We start from the raw sequence: 22,801 nt of genomic DNA on the forward strand, positions 1-22,801 counted from the left end.
AATAATTTTGAGGGAGGCAGGAACGCAGCCACACACAAAATAAGACAAGCGTGAAGACATGTGTCCGCGCTGTCCACTATTATTTTGTAATTATGAAGTAATTTGTTACCTATGAAGTTGAAATAAAAAAGGTAAAAGGGAGAATGAATTAATTTGGATCAAAAATCTGACATGATGCAACCTGGCCTGATTACTGCAGTTACACACACACCAATATCACCCTTCTTATTCATACAACAATAACGAAACAAACTTAATACATCTGATAAAAAAAAAATCATTCAACTTTCATAAAATTGTTCATTTGTATTTAATTTATTATTTTAATCTAACTTCTGGTAGTGCAATCAACAACAGATTCTCATTTGCAATATCAATTTATCTGCAGACGCCAAAGTACAACCAGATTTGGTTGAAGCTAGGAAATTGTGTAAAATGTAAATAAAAACAAAATACAATGATTTGAAAATCCTTTTCAACCTATATTCAATTGAACACACTACAAAGACAACACATTTAATGCTCAAACTGATCAACTTTATTTTATTTTTCAAATAATAATTAACTCGTAATTTCATGGCTGCAGCATGTGTTGTAGAAGTTGGGAAAGGGCATGTTTACCACTTCGTTACATCACCTTTTCTTTTTAATAACACGTATTGGAAGAGAGGAGGCTAATTCTCTTACCTTCTCATGTGGAATTCTTTCCCATTCTTGCTTGATGAACCGGTTCAGTTGTTCAACAGTCCGGGGTCTTCCCTATTGTATTTTACGCTTCATAATGCGCGACACATTTTCAATGGGAGACCAGTCTGGATTGCAAGCGAGCCAGGGGAGAACCTGGACTCTTTTACTCCGAAGCCACGTTGTTGTAACACGTGCAGAATGTGGCTTGGCATTGTCTTGCTTATTGAAGCAGCGGCATCCATGAAAAAGTTGCTTGGATGGCAGCATATGTTGCTCCAAAATCTGCATGTACTTTTCAGCATTTATGTTGCCTTCACAGAAATGTAAGTCACCCATGCCATGGGAACTAATGCACACCCATACCATCACAGATGCTGGCTTTTGAACTTTGTGTTGATAACAGGATGATCCGCTTCCTCTTTGGTCCGGAGGACATGACGGCCAGTGTTCCCAAAAACAATTTGAAAAGTGGATTCATCAGACCACAAAACATCATCAGTTCATTTTACATGAGCTTGGGCCCAGAGAACCCGGTGGCGTTTCTGGATGTTGTTCATTTACGGCTTTTGCTTTGCATGGTGGAGTTTTATTACTGATGTAGTGACAAACTGTATTTACTGACAGTGGTTATCTGAAGTTTTCCTGAGCCCCTTTGGTGATATCCTTTACACACGTCAGTTTTTAAGGCAGTGCTATCTGAGGGATCGAATGTCTTCAGTCTTGGTTTCCGGCCGTGGCACTTATGTGCAGTGATTTCACCAGATTCTCTGAACCTTTTGATGATATTATGGACCGTAGATGTTGAAATCCCTAACTTCCTTGCAATTTTGCTTTGAGAAATTTTGTTCTTAAACTGTTTAACTATTTTTTCACGCAGTTGTGGACAAAGTGGTGAACCTCGCCCCATCCTCTCTTGTGAATGACTGAGCATGTTTGGGGAGGCTCCTTTTATACCCAATGTTAGGCTTGATAGATTAGTTTCAGATTAGATTAGTTCACCCCCACCCTGTTTCTCTCAATAAAAATGCTCTTGCAAGTGGCCTGAGTCAGACCTCATTCGATCATCGCTGTATGCACAGCCACAAATGACTCCCCACTTGCAAGTGCTTAAAAAGGGCATACTGTCTCCCGTTGTGGTTTGTGCAAACAAACCCCACTCTAACATTTTGGTGCTGTGACCCGGACCTCTCACCCGCCATCTGGCCGACAGAGGACGACATGCTGTACACCGTCGACGGGCCAGCGTCCATTAGCCGGACCCGGTAAAGAAAGACCTGGGAAGAAAATTCTTTGCTGGGCCAGCATTTTAGGTCTGCCTTCGTCTGACAGAGGCGGATTGACGGGATATGGCAGTGCAACGAACCAGGGGACAAGTAAGTTAAAGCCGTAAAGTTGTGTGATTGTGTTGTGAAACGCATAAAAAATAGAAGTGCACAAGATACAGCTTTGGTTTGTCCGAGCTATGAGATACGGCTTTGGTTTTTCCGAGCTATGAGATATGGCTTTGGTTTGTTCGGGCTATGAGATACGTCTTTGGTTTTTCCACACCAAGAAACAGCTTGGGTCCAAGACCCAGTGGAAGGAACGGGCTAAAAGAAAAAAGAGCTTCTTTTTCTTCATTGAAGAGGGAAGTAGATTCGGTTTTTTTGTTCGTTTTTCCAAGCTGTTTGGAAGGGTTTTACACCCATCCTGGATAGGCCTGAAAGTAAAAAAGCACTGGAGTTTGTGTTGTTGACAGTGTGACTGGTAGGATAAATTGACTAAAAAACAGTTCTAGCATTAATCCACAGTAATAACATGGGTTAGAAATTTGTTGAATGGTTAATTCAAAACTGCATTGAGGATCCTCAAAAAGAAACAATCCACCTTTCAAAAAAAGAAATAATTTTGAAAAAAAATTGGAAAAACCTAAAAAACCAAATTAAGATGGGAAACCCCGTTTCCATATACTGTCTCCCGTTGTGGTTCTTGCAAAAATAAGTTAGAGAGAGCACCACTCTAACACCTAATCATGGTACACACCTGTTCTAAATCAGCCTGATCACATGTGGGATGTTCCAAATAGGTGTTTGATGAGCTTTTCTCAGCTTTCTCTGTATTTTTTGCCTCTTTTCCCAACTTCTACCGGACGTGTTGCAGCCATGAAATTCTAAGTTAATTATTATTTGGCAAAAAACAATTACGTTTATCAGATTGAACATTAAATATGTTGTCTTTGGAGTGTATTCAATTGAATATGGGTTGAGAAGGATTTTCAAATCGTTGTATTTTGTATTTATTTACATTTTACACAATTTCCCAACTTCAACTGAATCCGGTTTGTACAATGGTAATGGTTTGCCACCATGCATTTTCGTCTAACCAAATCTGGCCCGCCTTCCATAAATTTGGACATCCCATTAGTAGCGTGTAGAGTTAGTAAGAAGTAGACAGCTCTCACACACACATTCACACTGTCATATGTAGAGTTAGTAAGAAGTAGACAGTTCTCACTAATAGTCCGTGTTTTTTTTGCCTTTCCCTGTGCAGCATCACTTGCAGCGTCTCTGATTTTATTTATTTATTTATTTATTTATTTATTTTGTCACTCATACACACATTTACACTGTCATATGTGGGATTCAAACTCACAGTGTCGGCACACAAGACAAGCAAGCGTCTACACAAGGGGTGGCCAACCAGTCAAAGACTAAGAGCCACATTTTTTACTGTGTTACCGCAAAGAGCCACATCATACTCATGAGCACACATGAACATCACCCCCCCAAACACACACACGCTCACACACACACACACACACACACACACACACACACACACACACACACACACACACACACACACACACACACACACACACGCACGCACACGCTCACACACACGCACACACACACACACACACCCTCTGCTCAGCGAAATTTATTGTGTGATATTATCATGTCACGCACCAACAAGATAATGACAGAAATTGACTCCTACAGTACTCAGACCACAGACCACATTTTCAACAATGAACATTGTGTGCACTGTCTCACACACACAAACTCTCAGTTCAACAAAGTCCACAAACAAAAACATAATAATTTACAATAGCATTTTTTTACTTACTATGCATGTTGCTTAGTGCATTCCTTGCCTTGAACAATCGTCTTCAAATCTGGCTTGTCTTCCATTGTTGCTACTCGAAGCAATTCTTTATTTTGGATGACTGATACCATTCATTTTATTTTTCAGGAGACAAGATTTCAACACCGTCACTGAGGCATTTTTTAACGAACTCCCCTTCATTGTATGGCTTTTTAGCCCGTGCAATGTTCCAAGCCAGTTGATGCGATGAAAGCGTCTCTGAGTGCTTGTCCAACTTATGCTTGCGAAATTCAGTCCCATTTGGAAAGTCCTTATTGATATTAGCATGAAGTGAGCTGAAGTGGCGCTGAAGATTTGAAGCTTTGAAAAGTGCTAATGATGTCTGACATATCAGGCAGAATGGCTTGCCATTGCGTTCAACAAAAAAATATAAACTTTCCCACTCTGTTAAAAACGTCCTGTGTTCATCTTCATATTTTTGTTTAGCTATGTTTTTTTCTCCCTGCCATTTTGAGAGCGAAATTGACACTATTTGTTTCTTCTAATGGGTTTGCCCCTCCTCCTTTGTGAGATTTCACCTCATGCGCATACGCGTTTGACGGAAATACCATATTGAACTCAAGCGAAGCAACACACACAAAAAAAAACACAAACACAAATGTTGATATGAACGTACAAGAGCCACATAAAACCAGGCAAAGAGCCGCATGCGGGTCGCGAGCTGCGGGTTGGCCACTCCTGCCCTACACCATCAGCCGTCTCTGATTTTAGTGTCGCCTTAGTCCTTGGTGTGTGGACAATTGAAAGAGGAAGTGTCTGTGTCACTGATTATCTTGCAAACGGATACTTATGTGCGCGTGATTGGGACGGGACGGAGGAGACACACTCGCAACCGATCATGAGCGGTGGTTCATATGTGCGTTCCCGTTAGGATGAGTTTAATTTCTGTGGTTCGCTCTGGGGCGTGCAAGTCCCCGCGACAGTGCCAGCAGGCCATTCATTATTGGGTTTTTTACACAATGCCTCGGGCCATCTTAAATTTAGACGCGGACCAAATACGACCTTTGGAGAAGCCTGGATTATGAGATCGTAAGGAGGGCTAACCTCAAAGATGTGCATATTACAAGAGCAGACTGCTGGACCGACCACCACATGATTCTGACAAAGGTCACGTCATGGTGGCCCAAAGAGGAAAGCACTTAACTATGCTAGACTCTCCAGCAGCGACACCCGTGACAACCTCCGTCGTTCCCTAGCTGAGAAGATGGACAGTGACAGACATTGAGCCACTGATCATCAATCACAGCGACATTGGAGCAAACGCATCACACCTGAGCTATCCTTCTTTCTGGTCGTGCTCCCCATCAGGCTTTGTGCCGGTACGGCAGTCCGATGACGCACTTTGCCATCCATCACGATTCCGCTTTTTCTTCCATATGAACTAATTAAAGTAATACAAGTGATCATAATAATAAACTGTGTGTTTTGGCTGGTGTCAAAAGGGAGACAAAGACAACTGTTGCCAAAAAGTTCCCCATATCCTTGGACTGATGTAAGGAGCCCTGAGAATGATTTTAAATAAGCTTAATGAGTTTGCCATCTTCACATCGACCTTGTGAAGTGGACGCGAGGGCCACTCTTCTTAACCAAATTCAAAGAGTTTGAACTAGTTTCTGGCTGCAATCGGTTGGGACAATGCGGCTGGCGACCATGGGAGTCGTCTTTCTTTCTTTCTTTCTTTCTTTCTTTCTTTCTTTCTTTCTTTCTTTCTTTCTTTCTTTCTTTCTTTCTTTCTTTCTTTCTTTCTTTCTTTCTTTCTTTCTTTCTTTCTTTTAGCTATTGATCTGACTCCAAATTGCAATCAACACTTAACACAAATTGCTATGTCCCAATCCACACACTGGCGCACCTAACAATTTTGCGAGTTTGTTCTGTCAAAGAGAAGACCAGTAAATCAATCAGACCAAATTTACCAATTGTTTATTCCTAACAAAGCGCACTAATACAGGCCTGGGTCCCGGGTCCCTCACACTAAAACTTGTGCGTTTTTGTGACCACCAAAAGACGACACATTCTTCCGGGTTGCCCAGTTTTAAAGATACACAATATGAATATGAAAACATGCAAAACATTGTGTGATGATAGGTCGATGGCCATCTCCTTCCCGTCGAGGTGTCATCACTCTGGGGGCTGGGCTTTCTCCTCTCGAAGCCCAACCACCTGGACGTGGTGTTGTTCTTTGTTCTCGTTCCTCACCGACCTTGAGGTGTTATCGTCCGGTACTCCCTTCGTGTGGTACTCCCTTCCTAGGCCTGTTCCACAACACTTCAAAGAAGACAAGTTCATGCAGTGTGCCTGCACATTCCTCACCCCCACCAATCCACACAAGCACTCCAATATTAGATATTATATTGATATGATTAAAAGTTTAACACAACCGTAAAAAATATGTTTGCAAACTGCTGAAAGCACATTTCTCCTTTCTTTCTTTCTTTCTTTCTTTCTTTCTTTCTTTCTTTCTTTCTTTCTTTCTTTCTTTCTTTCTTTCTTTCTTTCTTTCTTTCTTTCTTTCTTTCTTTCTTTCTTTCTTTCTTTCTTTCTTTCTTTCTTTCTTTCACACGCACACCGTCAATGCGGAAATCGAACTCATGGAGACGGCACAAAGACAGGCTAGTGCAACCCTACATCATCAGCGACCCCCCGGTGTCGCTCTTATTTGCATACGTGAGTCGTCACTGTCTGCGACCAATCACAAATACTCAACAAGAATCGTACCCGCACGCACATCCTTTGCGTTTTCATTTTATGTGTACACTTCCCGCTTGAGGGAACGCATTTACTTTGAAGGAGGGAGCGCATTTACTTTGAAGAAGTGTGCATTTACTTTGAAGGAGCGCTTCCGTTGCTGGGAACCATTTAATCGTTTCCCACAATGCTTTGTGTCCACGTCCACTTCTTCCTGTTTATTGTGAGCGTCTCCGCCGGCAATCTTAAGCTTCTCATTTGACGTTTTCCTGCTCGGTGAGTTTCCAACACGCTAAATATCGTTGCAGTCACACGGCGCGCTGCTCTTGACGTCTTTTGGGCTCGCTTGACGAGCCGTTGCAAACCAAAAATGCGGCAAGGGGGGAAGAAAAATCCTTCCGCCGTTTTTCTCGTCACTGCCGCCAAGCCTGGCCGAGCCCTCGAACTTCATTGAGAAAGGTTACGTTTTGCTCGCGCCTTTCGCTACTGCGACAACGTCAATGTTTACCACATGTGAACATTTGGTGGGAATTTGACCGCGTTTCAAAAATGTTCGGCGCTCGAGCTAGCCGTGAATAAGTTGGCTAAAAGAGCGATTTGAATAATGCATGGGCTGCTCGCTGCTTGCCAGCTTTATGGTGACGTCACGGCGGATGGCGCTCACTCGCTCTTCGTGACGTCACGGCGGATAGCGATCACTCGCTCCTCGAATGCTTTTCAGGACACTTGATGACAAGTGTGTCGTTTGGCCTTTTGGTCATTGGACTCGTCCGAGCGCAAAGAACGTGACAAAGGTTTCACGCTGGAAAGCTCTGAGTAGGCTGGCGGCACCCGAACGGAGAAAACATTTCATCCGTGTCGGATGAGAAGCCTCTATATGAGTAGGAAATATTCTACAGCCACCTAGAACAAGTCGGTCGGCTTCAGTAAAATTCCTAAATGAGGCGATTGTTGGAGGCAAGCCTCGTTGTTTATGGCGATGTTTTGGGCGGTCAGTTTATGTTTTGAGTATATATCCCGTCTTCCCTCTGGGTTTCAGCTGCTGGGATCGCAGGGCTCGCAGCCTGATGATGGATGACTCCGAAGCACAGCTGACCGCGTCGGAGGCGGATGCTCTGGGTGCAGACTTCATCACTGTGGAGTTGGACACGCAGCCCATCGAGTACGTGGTCAAGTGGGCTGAGGTGGGCTCCAAGTTTACCATCTCGTGCGTCAAGAAGGACTCGGACGACCCGTCGGAGTTGAGCAGCGAGCAGCTCAAGATGGAGACGGATGAGGCCTTTTTCGCACCCTACGAGGAGGTGTACCCCTGCGAGGTGACTGAGCAAAGCGTGGAGATTAAGATGGAGTCAGACGACGACGATGATGATGATGAGGAGCAGCACCAGATCCTGGTGGAAGTGGGCGGCCAGCCGGACGGCGAGGCCGACTCTGACCGTGGTGACCTAGAACCCAATGAGCGGCGCTATCGCTGCGGCTACTGTGGCAAGTGCTACAGCCATGCCTCCAGCCTGTACCGCCATCAACAAACGCACGCCGCTAAAGTGGCCGCCACGCCGGCGCCTGCCGCCGCCAAGCGTGCCTTGGAGCCTGCACAGCAGGACGCGCGATACGCCTGCCAGCACTGCGGCATGACTTTCAAGGGCAGCAGGTGGGTTTTTTCTTACATTGACTCCCGAATATGTCGGCGGCTCATTCTTTCTTTGTGGTCTATTGCCATTTTTGTTACTGAGGAAAGTCAAAGAAGCAGACATCCCCACTTTGACCCTGTTTGAGCTCATTATGTTTCCAATTACATGACGTGTTGAATGTTGCCCATACATTGCGGCCTGGTGGTGCTGGGAGTGCGAGTGACAGTTTGGTGACAGTGGATTGGATCTCTGACCGAGGCCCAAGTGAAAGGGTGACAGTTGCAGCCATTCTGACAGTCCAGTTGTCGGCCGTTTTGCATGTCTCTCTCTCGTAACTTCGCTTCGGCACGCTGCCTCATTTCCATAAGGAGTGTTGATACTCACTTGAAATTGCTTGACAACTTTCTGGTTCATCTGCACAATTCTCCTGTCACTGCGACTGCACCACTCGTTGCATCCTGGCGCTCTGCACAAACGGAGGTGTTTGTGTCCTAAAATTATGTTTTTGTTGGTATGTCTCGGGCTGGGTGATTATGGCAAAATAGTCAGGATTGTCTCCAATAAGATTGACTTATGACGAATAAAACTATTCTTTACTGATTTCAAAAGTAGGCCTTTTGTCAGCCAGCCTAACATGTCAGCGGCCGTCGCTGTCCCTGCACGTTGAAGACTTCATTCTTCTGTCAAGTCGATTGCCCAACGTTGCTGCATTGTGAAAAGCATCTCCCCGATGACAGTACCATTTTTGTTCTATTTTTGCAAGTCTTGGGACTGCCTGGTGGACTGGGGACCTCAGCTATCATACTTCGTCCCAAATCACGTGGAATTACGTGCTCGTGTGACAGTAAAAATGCTGTCCACGCACAACTGTGGTCCAACGCTCAGGCAGGCCAGAGCAACGTCTACGCCACACGCTCGCTCCCCGAGCACCGCGCTGCCTTGGGGGCCACCCTCTGGCCACCCTCTGGCCACCCTCTGGCCACCTTCCCAGTGTAGGAACTCAACACAGCCTTGGCTCGGCAGACGGGTGGCAGGAATCCCAGATGGAAGAGGCGACAATCGACCGGCCCGCCGTGCGGCTGCGTGCAGCGTCGACTCGTCCCTTTTTCCGTACTTGGCCACCAGAGATGATTCCCTTTCCCATATCGCTATGAGAGGGTTCTCCGATTGTCAGCGGTGGACCCAAAACTGCTTGCGTAATAGTGAGAGCGTGTCCAAAATTTGTTTGACTGAATCCGAGCTTTGCGCTGGATGTCTTGGGATTTGTCTTAGGTTTTCCGCCTTGTTGCCTTTGGAGTGAGTCGTGCTGCAGTAGTAGTTCCTCCTTCCTGATAATCCCTTCATTGATTTTCTTCAGAGCCATTGTTGCACTCAAAATTAGCCAAAATTTCAGTTAATATCTTACACTTTGTGGGCTCTTCCACCACAAAAACAGACGGCTGATCTTGCAAAAGAAGATATTGGCACAACGGTGCTGAAGTTTTTTTTTGCTGCAGTCTTGATGTGTGTGTTTGGGACCGCTCGCCATCAGTCCATATGAACTAATGTCCCGCCGACTTCAGGATGCTGGGGAGTCACCTGCGGCTGCATGGCAAGAGGCGCATCCACCCGTGCAACATTTGTGGCAAGGAGTTCAACCACAGCTCCAGCTTGTCGCGACACCGCCTAATCCACAAGAAGGCCAAGGACGGCATCGCCGGCCACACTGCGCCTACCCGCCCGGCCCACCGCCCCTCGCCCAAGGGCAAAAGGGCCAAGCGGCGGAGGCCGCCGACAGGTGTCATGCAGGCGCCGCGCCCAGACGACAAGTTCTACGCCTGCCCGCAGTGTGAGATGAGCTTTCGCAGCTCCGCCGCACTCTCCAAGCATCAGGTGAGCCACGTCTTTGCCGCCGCAAACTTTCCACGGGACCTGGCGCAAGGCATCATGCGCTTTTTGGAGGCAGCTTTTCTCCGTCTTCACACAAAAGTCCCAACTCGGGCCAGTATTTGCCAAAATTGCAGTTGGCAGCTCGAGAGTAGCCGCTGCGTGGCTATTGACCAGCGCAAATGCTGGCGTGGTGCTGTGATGCCCGGGCTGCCATTTCAAATGAACCATTTGTTTGCCGCCACTTAGAAAAGCTCCTCTTGAATTCAGCTTCTCTTTGTTGAGTTTTTTGGGGCTTTTTGGACTTGAAGCATGGAACAAAGTGAAAGTGTCTTTGTGAAAGGGGAACTCGAGTCCAAAATGTTGTTTGCAATATGTATAGGGTTAGGGTACAACACCGCCTCAGTCATACGTTTGTCCGTACATACAATGACAATAGAGGCATTCATTCAATTTGTGGCGACTGTAGAGTCACAACAAATGAAACAAAACACGCCTGTCGCGTGGGGATTTCTTCAAAAGAGCCTCATATTTCACTGGGAAATATACATGTCATATGTAAAAAAATTTCTCTTTATATACTTTGTTTTTAGGCAACATATGTACTTAGGTTTGATTTGAGTTTAAAAGCAAACAGTGACTAAAAGTTTCAATGCAGCTGATTTTCACGCAATCAGTTTTGTTAACTGGTACTTTGGGCAAATCCTCAAAAGCTGAGTGTCGTGTGACAATTAGCTTTGGCAGAAGTCCAGGCACCAGAAAAGGTTGGCGGGCCAAATCCTGAGCGACACGCCAACACAGAGCGTGTCTATCTGGGTCTATCAGGCTTATTGGCCTGGGCAATGATGTATCATTGATATATTTTAGCTCAGCAAGCGCAAATATAATTGGAATAAAAATTTCTGACGTGAGATATGGCAAGTTGAGGCCACGGTGGTCTGGAGCAGAATCTGTTCCACGCCGCCCGCCATTGTGAGGATAGGTGGCAAAATACAGCCATGTTTAGTCCTCGGCTGAGCCCAGAGCAGCTGACAGAGCGAGTGGCAAAATGGCTGCCTTCTGAGATGGAGCCAAACTGCTCCATCTTGCTGCGTCGTGTGATTCATCAGAGTATGCGGCGTGTTGTCAAGGAAACATTTGACTCGACTTGCCCTGCAATCATTTAGCAGGTAATCCTGCCTTAAAAGACAGGGAGCCCAAAAAAGAGAAAGCAAACCAAGCAAAATGCCACACAGATACAGTTAAAGTCCCAGTGATCATCGTCACACACACATCTGGGTGTGGTGAAATTTGTCCTCTGCATTTAACCCATCCCCATGTGATTTTGATCCATCCCCTGGCGGAGATTTGGGTGCATCCAACTTTTGTTCTGGTTGTTGGGGAGAGCGTGGAGCCCCGCGCTCGAACAGCCCGAGAAAATTGTGCCTTTGAACGAAAAAAGTCAAGTGAGCGAACTGCTGTGTAAGTCAGGCTGATGCCGTGTGCACGCCGCATGACAAATGTCACTCGTGTGATCCCTTTGCATACAATTCCCGTGGCGGGTGAACTTCAAGTCTCCCGGAGATTGGATGTAAATGTATGGCAACTTTGCCGCTGCGCAGGTGACTCACGTGAAGGAGCTTCTGGACAGCTACGCGCAGCCCGGCAAGGAGAACCTGGCTGAGAGCTCATCCGACCTAAAGATCCGGCTCAAGCTGTGCTCCCGCGACAAGCCCAACTTCTACACGCTCTGCAAGAAGAACCGGCGGCGGCGCCGCCCCAAACGAGGCCCCGGCGCCGCTCAGGACGACGAAGATGGCGCCGATGCTCCGGAGGCTCACGGCTGTGGCCTTTGCGGCAAACGCTTCAGCCACACCTCCAGCTTGGCACGCCATCAGCTGAGCCACCAGGTGGTAGCAGCGGCGGACGGCGGCCAACGCACCAAGACCAAGAGCAAGACCTTCACCTGCGCCGCCTGCAACAAGACCTTCATGCACTCGTCCAGTTTCTCTCGCCACAAGAAGGCGCACCTGGGCGCCGCCAAGAGGGCCATCTTGGACGAGACGGCACCCATCGAGTCTGACTCCGACTGACCGCCGGAAGTGACTTGTGCTCGGGCGGGACGGCAAGTGTACATAGTGGACGTGGTCAAAAGGTTGCTCTCGCCCCCTCGTCGGCCTGCACACCCTCCACCACCCCAAGAAGAACCGGAGGATGCTCCAGTCTCACCTCTACGGTCTCTGCGTGATGAAATGGGATGGAACACACCGTTGCCATGTTTTCACACCACGTCTGCCCGCCTCGTCTCTGAGTGATCCGATTGGCCGCTTGATCCGTTTGTTGAGTCCATGTTGTGGTATGCATGAAGCTGCACGGCCATCATTGTAGTTTTGGACGAGGGAAGTGGGGCGCATGGCCGACGTATGTAGGATTTTGAAATGACGTCAAAGGTATTTAAATGTCATTTACACCCTTAAGAAGGCAGGTGATCAGTAAGGGTGCCCTCGTCAGCAACAGCAAAAGACAAAATGTTTCCACGACAGTTCCATTTGAGGTAAAGATTTGGCTCTTTACTGATTTATTGATTGGTCCGTTTGAACAGCAGAGAACGTGTGGCGTGTTGATGACATTGTGAATTCTGACAGGCGTCCAGGCTGAAAGTTTGAAAAAGAAAACCGATTGTTGTTCACCTTTAGCCTCCATGTTGTATTGCATCAGTGTCGTGTTTGCTCATTAGCACAAAGCCTTGATGTGTTCATTTTGTAATAAATCTGGAAATTTATGCCTCACTCCTGCGTGTGCGTGCGTGTGTGCGCGTGTGTGTGTGTTGTAGTGTTAGTGGCGACTGCTGAAACTGCTGGGGAAGCGGAGTGGTACATTTATGGTGTGAATTCTAAAAATTAACGTTGGGTTCAGCCGATTCGCAGTTGGTCGCAGTCTTTTTTTTAATTGAATGTTGGCAGTGGGAAAGAGACCTCTGGTGGACATATTGAGGTCTGCAACAATCCGTCACGAATCCCAGCGATCTGATTTCAAAATACGTTTGTAAAAGTTTGTGGATTCCGTTGAATTGTAAATGTAATATTCAATTATTCAATATTTACTCTCCTACACATCCGTTTACTTTAGGTACAGGCATGCGGATTTTAACATCCATCCATTTTCTGAACCGCTTAGTCCCCACGGGGGTCGCGGGTGTCTTACACATCCATTTTCTTGAGGCACATGCACGCGGATTTTAACAACCATCCATCCATTTTCTGAACCGCTTAGTCCCCACGGGGGTTGCGGGTGTCCTACACATCCGTTTTCTTTAGGCACAGGCACGCGGATTTTAACATCCATACATCAATCCATTTTCTGAACCGCTTAGTCCCCACAGGTGTCGCGGGTGTGTTTGAGCCTATATCAGCCGTCATCGGGCAGTAGGCGGGGGACACCCTGAACCGGTTCCCAGCCAATCGCAGGGCACACAGAGACAAACAACCATTTGCACTCACACACCGAGGGACAATTTGGAGTGCTCAATCGCCCTACCAAGCATGTTTTTGGGATTGTGGGAGGAAACCGGGGTGCCCGGAGAAAACCCACGCGGGCCCGGGGAGAACATGAAAACTCCACACAGGGAGGGCCGGACGTGGAATCGAACACGCACCCTCCTAACTGTGAGGCGGACGTGCTACCCAGTGCGTCACCAAACCGCAAATCTTCCCCCCCCCCCCCCCCTTTGAGTCAAATTCGCAACGAATTGTGGGTAATATACTTAAGATTAGGGGCCGTGGATGCGGTCTCGGCAGAATTTGCTCACCCGACGCACACTCACCCTCATCGAGGATGCGCATTTGAGGGGGCAAGAGTGTGCCAATAATTATTTGGACAGTGCGTGGGTATTTTTTTCTAATATGGTGTTGTGCCAAAATAGTTACCCCCGTGAAAATCTATCACCTGTCGCGGGAGCACGTACGCCTTGCGTGAAAAGCGGAAACCGATGCCATACGGCAACATCACTAGCTTGTTTTCAATAAAATCATAAACACACGTTTGCGTCAGTCAACTTCCATTTTTGAATTTTTTTTATTTTTTATTTTATTTCTTTAAACTCATCCGCGTTCTGCCTTTGATATGAGGTGCGTTCAAAGCCCAATCGTACAGTCGAAACACTCAAACACTTCACCAAATCAATATCCATCCATCCATCCATCCATCCATCCATCAATCCATTTTCTGAAACGCTTAGTCCCCACGGGGGTCGTGGGCGTGCTGGAGCCTATCCCAGCCGTCATCGGGCAGTAGGCGGGGGACACCCTGAACTGGTTGCCAACCAATCGCAGGTCACACAGAGACGAACAACCATTCGCACTCACACTCACACCTAGGGACAATTTGGAGTGCTCAATCGGCCTATCAAGCATGTTTTTGGGATGTGGGAGGAAACCGGAGTGCCCGGAGAAAACCCACGCGGACACGGGGAGAACATGCAAACTCCACACAGGGAGGGCCGGAGGTTTATTTATTTTTGTATTTTCTTTTGTGTTAAAAAGCTGACATGCAGCAATGTAAAAAATGTTCATTTTAGAACATGCCACACACGTTTTGTGATGAAATCCTTACTAACGAGAATGATTTGAGTCAATTGATTTGAATGAATGATTGAGAAAGAATTTCAGTTCTGAAGGCTCCTTTTGTCCCAAGCAAAGTGTGGGAAGGGGCGCTAAAAATTGTAACAGGAACTCTATTAGAATGTCAACCCTATTTCGATAAGATTCATCATGTCTACATAAACAGATTCTTTTGTTCAGACAATAAACTGACTTTTTCTGTCTTCCTGGAGGTCTTTTCAGGTAGTGTGGGTTATGGTTAGAAGACGAGACAAGAAGACAGCGAAAAAGTCAGTTTATGTCCAGGACTCGTCGTTTTTAAAATGGAAATTATTCTTATTCTTACGGGCCGCGCTAAGAATTTGTACCCCTCCTGTAACTTTGCCTAGGAAGGGGGCAACCTGTTCAAATTTGCCACACTTCCTGAAAAGACCCTTAGGAAGGCAGAGAGTCAGTTGATGGCAAGGGCTCACCGTTTTAAGATCGGTGCCCCTCCCCACCACCTGTCACTTTGCTTGGGACAAAAGGAACCTTCAGAACTGAAATTATTTCTCAATCATTCAAATCAATTCACTCAAACCATTCTCGTTATTGATTTCGTGCGTGGCTTTTTCTGAAATAAACACTTTTTATATTGCTGTAGTGTCAGCATTTAATTCTTATGCATTGCCATTTTTAATTCAAATTAATAAATCCAACAATACTTCTTAAGTTGCTTTGAAAATACTTGAATAATAAAAATAGATTTATGATGATCACAATGAAGTATAAGGTTTCCTTCGTAATATTTACTCCTTGTTGCATGTAAAACTCCCCAAAAAGTGGAGCACCTTTGCATCGAGGTTTATACAAAGAGCTCACGTAATTTATCATTGCTTTTTGGTGAAGTGCATGAGTGTTCCGACTGAACGATTGGTCTTTGAACGCACCTCATCTCAACGGCAGAACGCGAACGAATTTAAAGAAATAAAATGAAATAAACCCTTTCTAAAAATGAAAATTGACTGACGCAACGGTGTGTTCATGGATTTATTGAAAACAAGCTGGTGCTGTCGCCGTACGGCATTGGTTTCTCCTTACCACTCAGCGATCCCACGGCAGGGGATAGATTTTCACGGGGGTAACTTCTTTGCCACTACACCGGAAGTACAACGCCTATTTGACCGCAGTTTTCTGTAGAAAGGCTCGATGTCTTAAATCGATGTCGGCACTGGTCGGCCATTTTAGAACAGAGGACAGATCTGTTGCGCTACGATGTAGTTGACGGTAAATTAGATGATTTACTTGAATACTCGTAACTTGCCGTACTGTTTACGTATTTGCAAGCAGATTGTTTTTTAACAAATTTTAGCATCACGGCTATGATACAGGTTGAATGTTTAAACCGCATTTTGTAGGCACGCGGCACATTTGTTGGTGCCAGTAATTTAATCTCTGTCGTTTGCCAGATTAAACAAACCGTTTGAAAATCGGTTGTGTTGCGCAATCTACAGTCCGTGCTCCATTGACTGTAATGAAAGGAGTGATCGACTCGCCCTGTGAAAAATAATGGCAGCCCTGTGGTGAGGTCGCTTCTGATGTGCTCCCAACAACGGCGCGCACGAGATATCTAGTTTTCATATGAAAAATATATATATCTGTGTTTGACTAAAGCCACGCCTCAACTGTTCGATGTAGGTGCGTTCAAACACCGCTCATTGCGTAGGACCTTTCATAATTACAGGAGGAAGAAAAACTCACATCGCCGTATTGGCAAACTTTATAATTGATATAATGCTCTGTCTAAACCCGTGGTTCTTAACCTGGGTTTGTTCGAACTCTAGGGGTTCAGTGAGTTGGTCTCAGGGGTTTTGCAGAGCTTCCACTGCGGAGGTCAGAACATCCATCCATCCATTTTCTGAACCGTTTTGTCTCCACGGGGGTCGCGGGTGTGTCGGAGCCTATCCCAGCCATCATCGGGTAGTAGGTGGGGGACATCCTGAACCGGTTGCCAACCACTCGCAGGGCACACAGAGACTAACAACCATCCGCACTCGCACTCATACCTAGGGACAATTTAGAGTTTCCAATCAGCCTACCAAGCATGTTTTGGGGATGTGGGAGGAAACCGGAGTGCCCGGAGAAAACCCACACAGACACAAGGAGAACATGCAAACTCCACACAGGGAGGGCCGGAGGTGGACTTGAACCCGCACCCTCCTAACTGTGAGGCGGACGTTCTACCCAGTGCCCCACCGAGCCGCAGGTCAGAACATAACTGAATTATTGTGTAAATTCGTGATGACCCGTATCTGAACTGGTCTCACAAAGACAACAGAAGTCACACTGATTTGCAGGTTTGTAATTTGTTGTGAGTTCATGCATTGTGTTGGTTTTGTTCTTTGAAGAAGGTGATTTCATGCTTGGCCCCTTTTGTGTACCAGTAAAAACCATCTGTCTTGAATTTGGAAAAAATAATTTTATTTTTCACTTAAGAGGGGTTCGGTAAATGCGCATATGAAACAGGTGCGGTTCGGTACCTCCAACGAGGTTAAGAACCAACTGGTCTAAACGGTTTGCGTGTAGTCTGCAGGGGCGCTACAGAGGTGCCGGGTCGGCCGTTTCCTTGGCTCAGGCGGGGCTTCCGCTTCGAGTGGAGGAACGAGCAGGAATACTTCAAGGTGGAAGAAAACAACACTGGGGGTGATTTTAGTAAGGAATTAGCATTTGAACAGGGCTAAAAGCTACAAAAAGTTGATTTAGCATGATGTGGGAGCGGGGGAAACTTGTATTGCACATGCATGCAGCTGAGGAGACCAAAAATAAGTGAGACACTTGCATGTCAATCATAATCTCTTTATACATTTGGGGACTAAAATCTCTGCAAGACAAAACACCACAAACATTAGTAGGAACAAAGGAAGACTTCAAACTTGAAAACGTCTACACAATAATGTGCTGTGTGTGTGTGTGCGCACGCACGACTGGGTGTGTTTCTGTGTGCTGCAAAAGTAATAAAAAAGTTCTACGTCAGCCGTAATAAGAACTGAATATGATTGATTTTATGTTCACCCATAGTTTGTGATTAGTGAGTGAGTGAGTGAGTGAGTGAGTGAGTGAGTGAGTGAGTGAGTGAATGAGTGAGTGAGTGAGTGAGTGAGTATAAAAGTGAAAAACATGATTACATGCTCATCTAAAAAGTGAAGTGATGTTGGTGGCACCGTGTCTGTGAGGTTTTTATTTACAGGGTGGTTTTGTGAGGAAGCAGGAGGGCGGGCACGTGTGTGGCTCTCAGGTGTTGGCTGCCTCGTCACCCTCCTGGACGTGGTTAGACTTGCCCAGCATCTTGATTTTGGCCAGCATCTCCCCCAGCGTCTCTTTGACGCTCTTCTCCAGCAGCCAACCTTCGCTATCACACTCCGGGTTCTCAGGGTCACTCATGGTCTCCAAAGCTGTGCTTAGGTACTTCAATCCTGCCATATCAGCACACTACACCACGCCACACGCACGCACGCACACACACAAACACACGCGCACACACACACACACAGACACACACACACACACAAAATGAGGTTTTGAAAGAATTGTATTGCTAATTCTATCTGCTCTCGGTCAGTAATGGTGTTTGCGGCGCTTTGAGTAAGGGAGGCTGATCTGGACATGGGAAGAAGGATTAAAGTTTCCAGAATAGTCCCTGATCCTCAGCGAGCGTGTTTTGATACATTTGAACATTTTCCCAAGGACATATCTCTCGACTGGTTGGTCAGTCGATCACCCATTTTGACTGAGGTGCTGCGTGTGTACGTGCGTCCGTCTAAGAAGCCGGAGTAGCCAAATGGGAAGTGCAAAGGTCAGGCTCACCTGCAGCAGAACAAAGGCGCCGACAAGCACGCCAACGCCAGTCATCAGGCCACTGAAGTAGGAGAAGAGAGCCTCGCGGCAGCCCCGCGTCCAGATGTTGAGCTCCTCTGTGCGGTGGTCGTAGTCGTAGTGGGCCGAGTTGTTGGTCAGGTGGTGCTGGATGCAAGGTCGAGGCGATCCTGGATTACAACAGCTAAACGGGACGCTGTCCATCAGGAACTTTCCATCCACGTTGCTCAGGACGCGACTGCAAGGCAAGGGCACATGTCCGCTGTCAGCTGAACATATTTTGTGGAGACCTACACCCTCTTGCCTCTTTGCTGCTTTTCGTCTTAGGTCATACATGTAGTACTTGGGCACCATTTTGTGGCGTCTTTGTTTACCTTGTGGCTGTTAGTGGGCAAAAAGCTAGCTCATGTGTTTGGCACCAACTGGATACCAAAAAGTCCAAAGTTCGTTGTTAGGGTTGACAAATTATTGTGATCGTGTGATTATGTTGGAATGTTGACTAGAATCATTCACTTTGTTAAAACCTTCCACCTTTCCATGACTCAGTTGTTAAAACCTTTCAAATGATGTGGAAACATTCTTGCTTAGTTAGTTATCTCCACTTGTATCTGTTTCCACAACCTTTTAAAACAAAGCTAAGGCCCTCTGCACTGATTAACCAGTTTGCAGAGGTGACCCCTGAAACCTGTTCACTCTCACCCCCACCCTGCTTTCTCTCAATAAATATTCTCTTGCAAGAAGCGAAAGTTAGACTGCTTTCAAGCACCTGTGTACCACACAGGGGGCTGATAGCTTTCTCTGCTTGCAAGCGTAAAATGGCCAAACTGTCTCACATGTGGTTCTTGTATAAAAGGTAGAGTGGATCAAACTCTATCATCCGTATTTGTTTGTGCGATTCAGTTCGACTGGTTTCGCACCTGGCGCGTGTTAATTTGACACATAACTAAGCTATCTGAAATCGGCTTGTTGACTTTGACAATACACAGTGTTGATGTCTCCAGAATTTTGGTGGTTTTGGAGAAACAAGGATTGTGCCTGACAGCGCCACATTTATGGCTTTGCGTCTGCCTATGGAGAAACGTATTGTATCCATACTTGTGACAGTGTTACACATGATGGTGAGACATTCAGCGGCATGTGTAGCCCGCCCGTGGAACCCACCCGTGGTGCCTCCCTGTGGTGGAGCGGACAGGTCACCTGAAGCGCCTGGCTATCTGGCCCGCGGGAGCATTATCAAGTGGCAAGATTGGCAGCCACAGCGACTCGAGCTCAAATATGTGAAAAGCCGGAGGGAGATTGGATGCAAGAGTTGAGACATGGCCGTGCAAGAGAAAAAGCAATCTGGTTTCAGATAGGCTACGAAGGTAGTCAGTCGCTTTGTGTTTTCCATGACACGAGCCGCTGACGTGAGAGCGGACACGGGGCCCGAAGCGTGCAAGACCGCGCTGCCACGTCACTGACCTTGTCATGTCGGAAAAGATCACATGGTGGCAGATTAAAGATTTAGGAGCACTCTCACCTTCTAATCCTCCTTCATCCTCTTCTGACCTCATTATCATTAGCTCTTGGACCTACCTGTTCCCCATAGGCTATTTAGCGGCTGGCTCCAAAACACAAAATCATGGCGCCAACCGATGTGCGGTTTCGGGACTCACTCTTTGACTTCGCCGTTGCTCATGTCCAGGTAGCGGTTGCTGATCCACTGTACCTCAAACCAGTCCCTAAAGTTGACATTGCCGCAGCAACGAAACTCGATCTGCGTCAAGTCTAGTGTGCGCTTCATGAAGCAGCGCCCCGGCGTGTCGGTGTCCTTGTAGAAGCGAATGCTGTTCTTGAGACCTTGGGACAGCGTCAGGTAGACAGCAAACTGCATGAGGAAAGAGAGCAGCGCCAGCATCAGCAGCAAAATGTTGAAGATGCAGCACAGCAGCAGGAACTTTCTCAGCATGGGGTTCCACTTGGAGAACTTTAGTGGGTCCAGCGAGTCGTGGCAGACTTTGGCCCCAAAGCTGTTGAGGGCGCAGGCCAGCAGCCCGGCCAGGATCAGCAGGTTGGGCACCAGGTGGCTCTCGCTCTCGTCCATCAGCTCGCTTCTCTTGCGCAGCTCCACCTTAAAGAAGACGCCCAGGCTGAAGAGGAGGACACTGGCCAGGACCGATGCCCAGTAGAGGATCCACAGTCCCTGGGCCAGCTTGACCCGCTTCTGCAGGTTGAACTTGACCGTCATGAAGGGCATCTTGAGCACACAGTGGACAAAACGTGGCACTTGGGTTTTGCCGCTATGCTAGGTCAGCCTCCGCATCCATCAGGCCAGGCCACGGGGGGCTGAGGGGGCACCCATTGTGCGCAGCCGCAGCTCGCAAGTGATGAGGCACAAAGTCTTGGCGCGGCTTCTCCAGCTTCGCTCCAGGTGCAAAGTGGCCCGCGCCGGCTCCTAAGCCAATTAGCTGAGCCCATAAGTGGGCTTACGGTAATTGGTGATGGGGCGGGGCCTGCTGCCATCGCGTGCAAAGTTACCCACCGACAGTCTACTGTACTCACGTATCCTTTCTTTCATCCCGTCCATTCAGCCATCTCGCTCATTCCCAGCCGGAGCTCAGAAAAGGTCCACTTATTGGTGGCAAACATCTCAGGGGATGCCAACTGTTGATTTGTGACAGAGACCTTTCTGGCATAAAGGGTGCACATGGGTGTAGGAGCAAAGGAAGAAGCATCTGCCCTTGTTCAGAACAAGCAGGAAAAATAGTAGAAAGGAGGGCAAAGACAAACAGAATGAAAATGAAAGGTGCTTTGGAACACATGTGACAAGTCAAGTCAAGTTTATTTGTATAGCCCTAAATCACAAGCAGTCTCAAAGGGCTTCACATAGACAAACAATTGACAATTGTTCTCAAAGCATCCCCTGATCTTGAGCTCCCAAAAGGGCGAGGAAAAGCTGAAAAAAAACCCTACCAGTGGAAAATAAGAGAAACCTTGAGAAGGGACCACAGATGGAAGGATCCCCCTTTCAGGATCACCAGGTTGCAATGGATGCAAAGAGGGCACAAAATACATAATATGGAAATCAAAAAGTGGAAAAGAGCTGTCGGAGGAGCCCTCGATCGTCCCGGCAGTGTCTTCGAGGAGGGTGATCCGCTGCAGTTCCATCATCCTGAATTGGTCCACAAGAATCTAGATAGCCGCTGTCAGCTTGGGTGTCACCTAACCACCTCCCCAGCCAGGGAGGGGTGGGGGGAGTGGGGTCGGGGAGAGGGAGCAAAAACAAACTCCAGCCGAATTGGCCACTACAGGTTAATTAAGGGCCATATCATAGAAATATGTCTTTAAACGTGTCTTAAATGTTTCTACTGAGGTAGCAGTTCTAATATCCATTGGTAGGGCATTCCAGAGCTCTGGAGCCCAAATAGAAAATGCTCTAGACCCTGCAGACATTTTCTTGGCCCTAGGTGTCACTAAAAGACTAGCGTTTTGCGAATGAAGGTTACAAGACGGAACATAAGGAACAACTAGGTCGACGAGATATGAAGGCGCCAAGCCATGCAATGATTTATAGGTTAATAGAAGAACCTTGAAGTCACATCTTAAATGGACCGGGAGCCAGTGTAAGTTGGCTAATATTGGGGTAATATGATCAAATTTTCTTGTCCGTGAGAGCAGCCTAGCAGCAGTATTTTGTTCTAACTATAGACTTTTGATGCTGGACTTGGGAAGACCAGAGAATAATGCATTACAGTAGTCCAGGCGTGACGTGATAAACGCATGTATAATAATTTCCGCATCACCGGTGAGAATTGGGTGAATCTTAGCAATATTACGAAGGTGAAAAAATGCAACTCTGGTTATATTCTTAATGTGCTTTTGAAAGGAGAGCGTTTGACAGGGAAAAAAAAAAACGCAGGCAGCCCCTTGATCCCTCACTGAAGAAATGTGCTTTGTCCTCAAGGTCCTCACGGCCTGGTGACACTTCATGGTTCCGGTACGGCCATTGTCATCAAAAATTGAATTCATCTGAATGGTCAAGATCCAGCAAAGGGTCAAACGCCATAGAAAGAGAACAAAGTAGATAAAAAAAGAAAACCTTCCCAGCTGTTGAAATTGTCCAAATCACAGCTTTCTAGGTTGATTTGCGCAGGTTTTGGATCCCGCAGCGCACCATTAGTGGACTTCCCGTCCACGCGGTGGCGGTAGTTGGTAGTGATGTGAATTCCAGTTCTTGTAGGTGAACTGAATCTTTAGAATCAGTTCACTCAAAAGATTCGTTAAACAAATTGTTTCTTTCTATACTCTATATTCTCTAATTTCTTTCTACAATACGACACCTACACACTGATCCGTTGGCAACAGTCTCTCACCTGG

The 22,801-nt window shown here is 46.8% G+C and overlaps 2 protein-coding genes across 2 annotated transcripts; one reads left to right on the forward strand and one right to left on the reverse strand.

The window, feature by feature from the left end:
• The first annotated feature begins 6,608 nt into the window (after positions 1-6,608).
• LOC147050534 (uncharacterized) lies at positions 6,609-12,784 on the forward strand. Its single transcript, XM_085922038.1, has 4 exons — positions 6,609-6,795; positions 7,559-8,170; positions 9,713-10,022; positions 11,618-12,784. Exons 2-4 carry the CDS (start codon positions 7,587-7,589, stop codon positions 12,086-12,088), a joined length of 1,365 nt encoding a protein of 454 aa, XP_085778164.1. The 5' UTR covers positions 6,609-6,795; positions 7,559-7,586; the 3' UTR covers positions 12,089-12,784.
• Positions 12,785-17,489: 4,705 nt separating this feature from the next.
• prph2b (peripherin 2b (retinal degeneration, slow)) lies at positions 17,490-20,971 on the reverse strand. The gene is made up of 3 exons (XM_085922040.1): positions 20,101-20,971; positions 18,437-18,683; positions 17,490-18,061 (listed from the first exon to the last, which is right to left on the reverse strand). The coding sequence occupies exons 1-3, from the start codon at positions 20,679-20,681 to the stop codon at positions 17,864-17,866; spliced, it is 1,026 nt and encodes a 341-aa protein (XP_085778166.1). The 5' UTR covers positions 20,682-20,971; the 3' UTR covers positions 17,490-17,863.
• Between the last annotated feature and the right edge of the window lie 1,830 nt (positions 20,972-22,801).

Source organism: Syngnathus leptorhynchus, chromosome 10 (assembly GCF_054491065.1).
Source record: "Syngnathus leptorhynchus isolate UIUO chromosome 10, UIUO_Slep, whole genome shotgun sequence".
Taxonomy (NCBI): Eukaryota; Metazoa; Chordata; class Actinopteri; order Syngnathiformes; family Syngnathidae; genus Syngnathus; species Syngnathus leptorhynchus.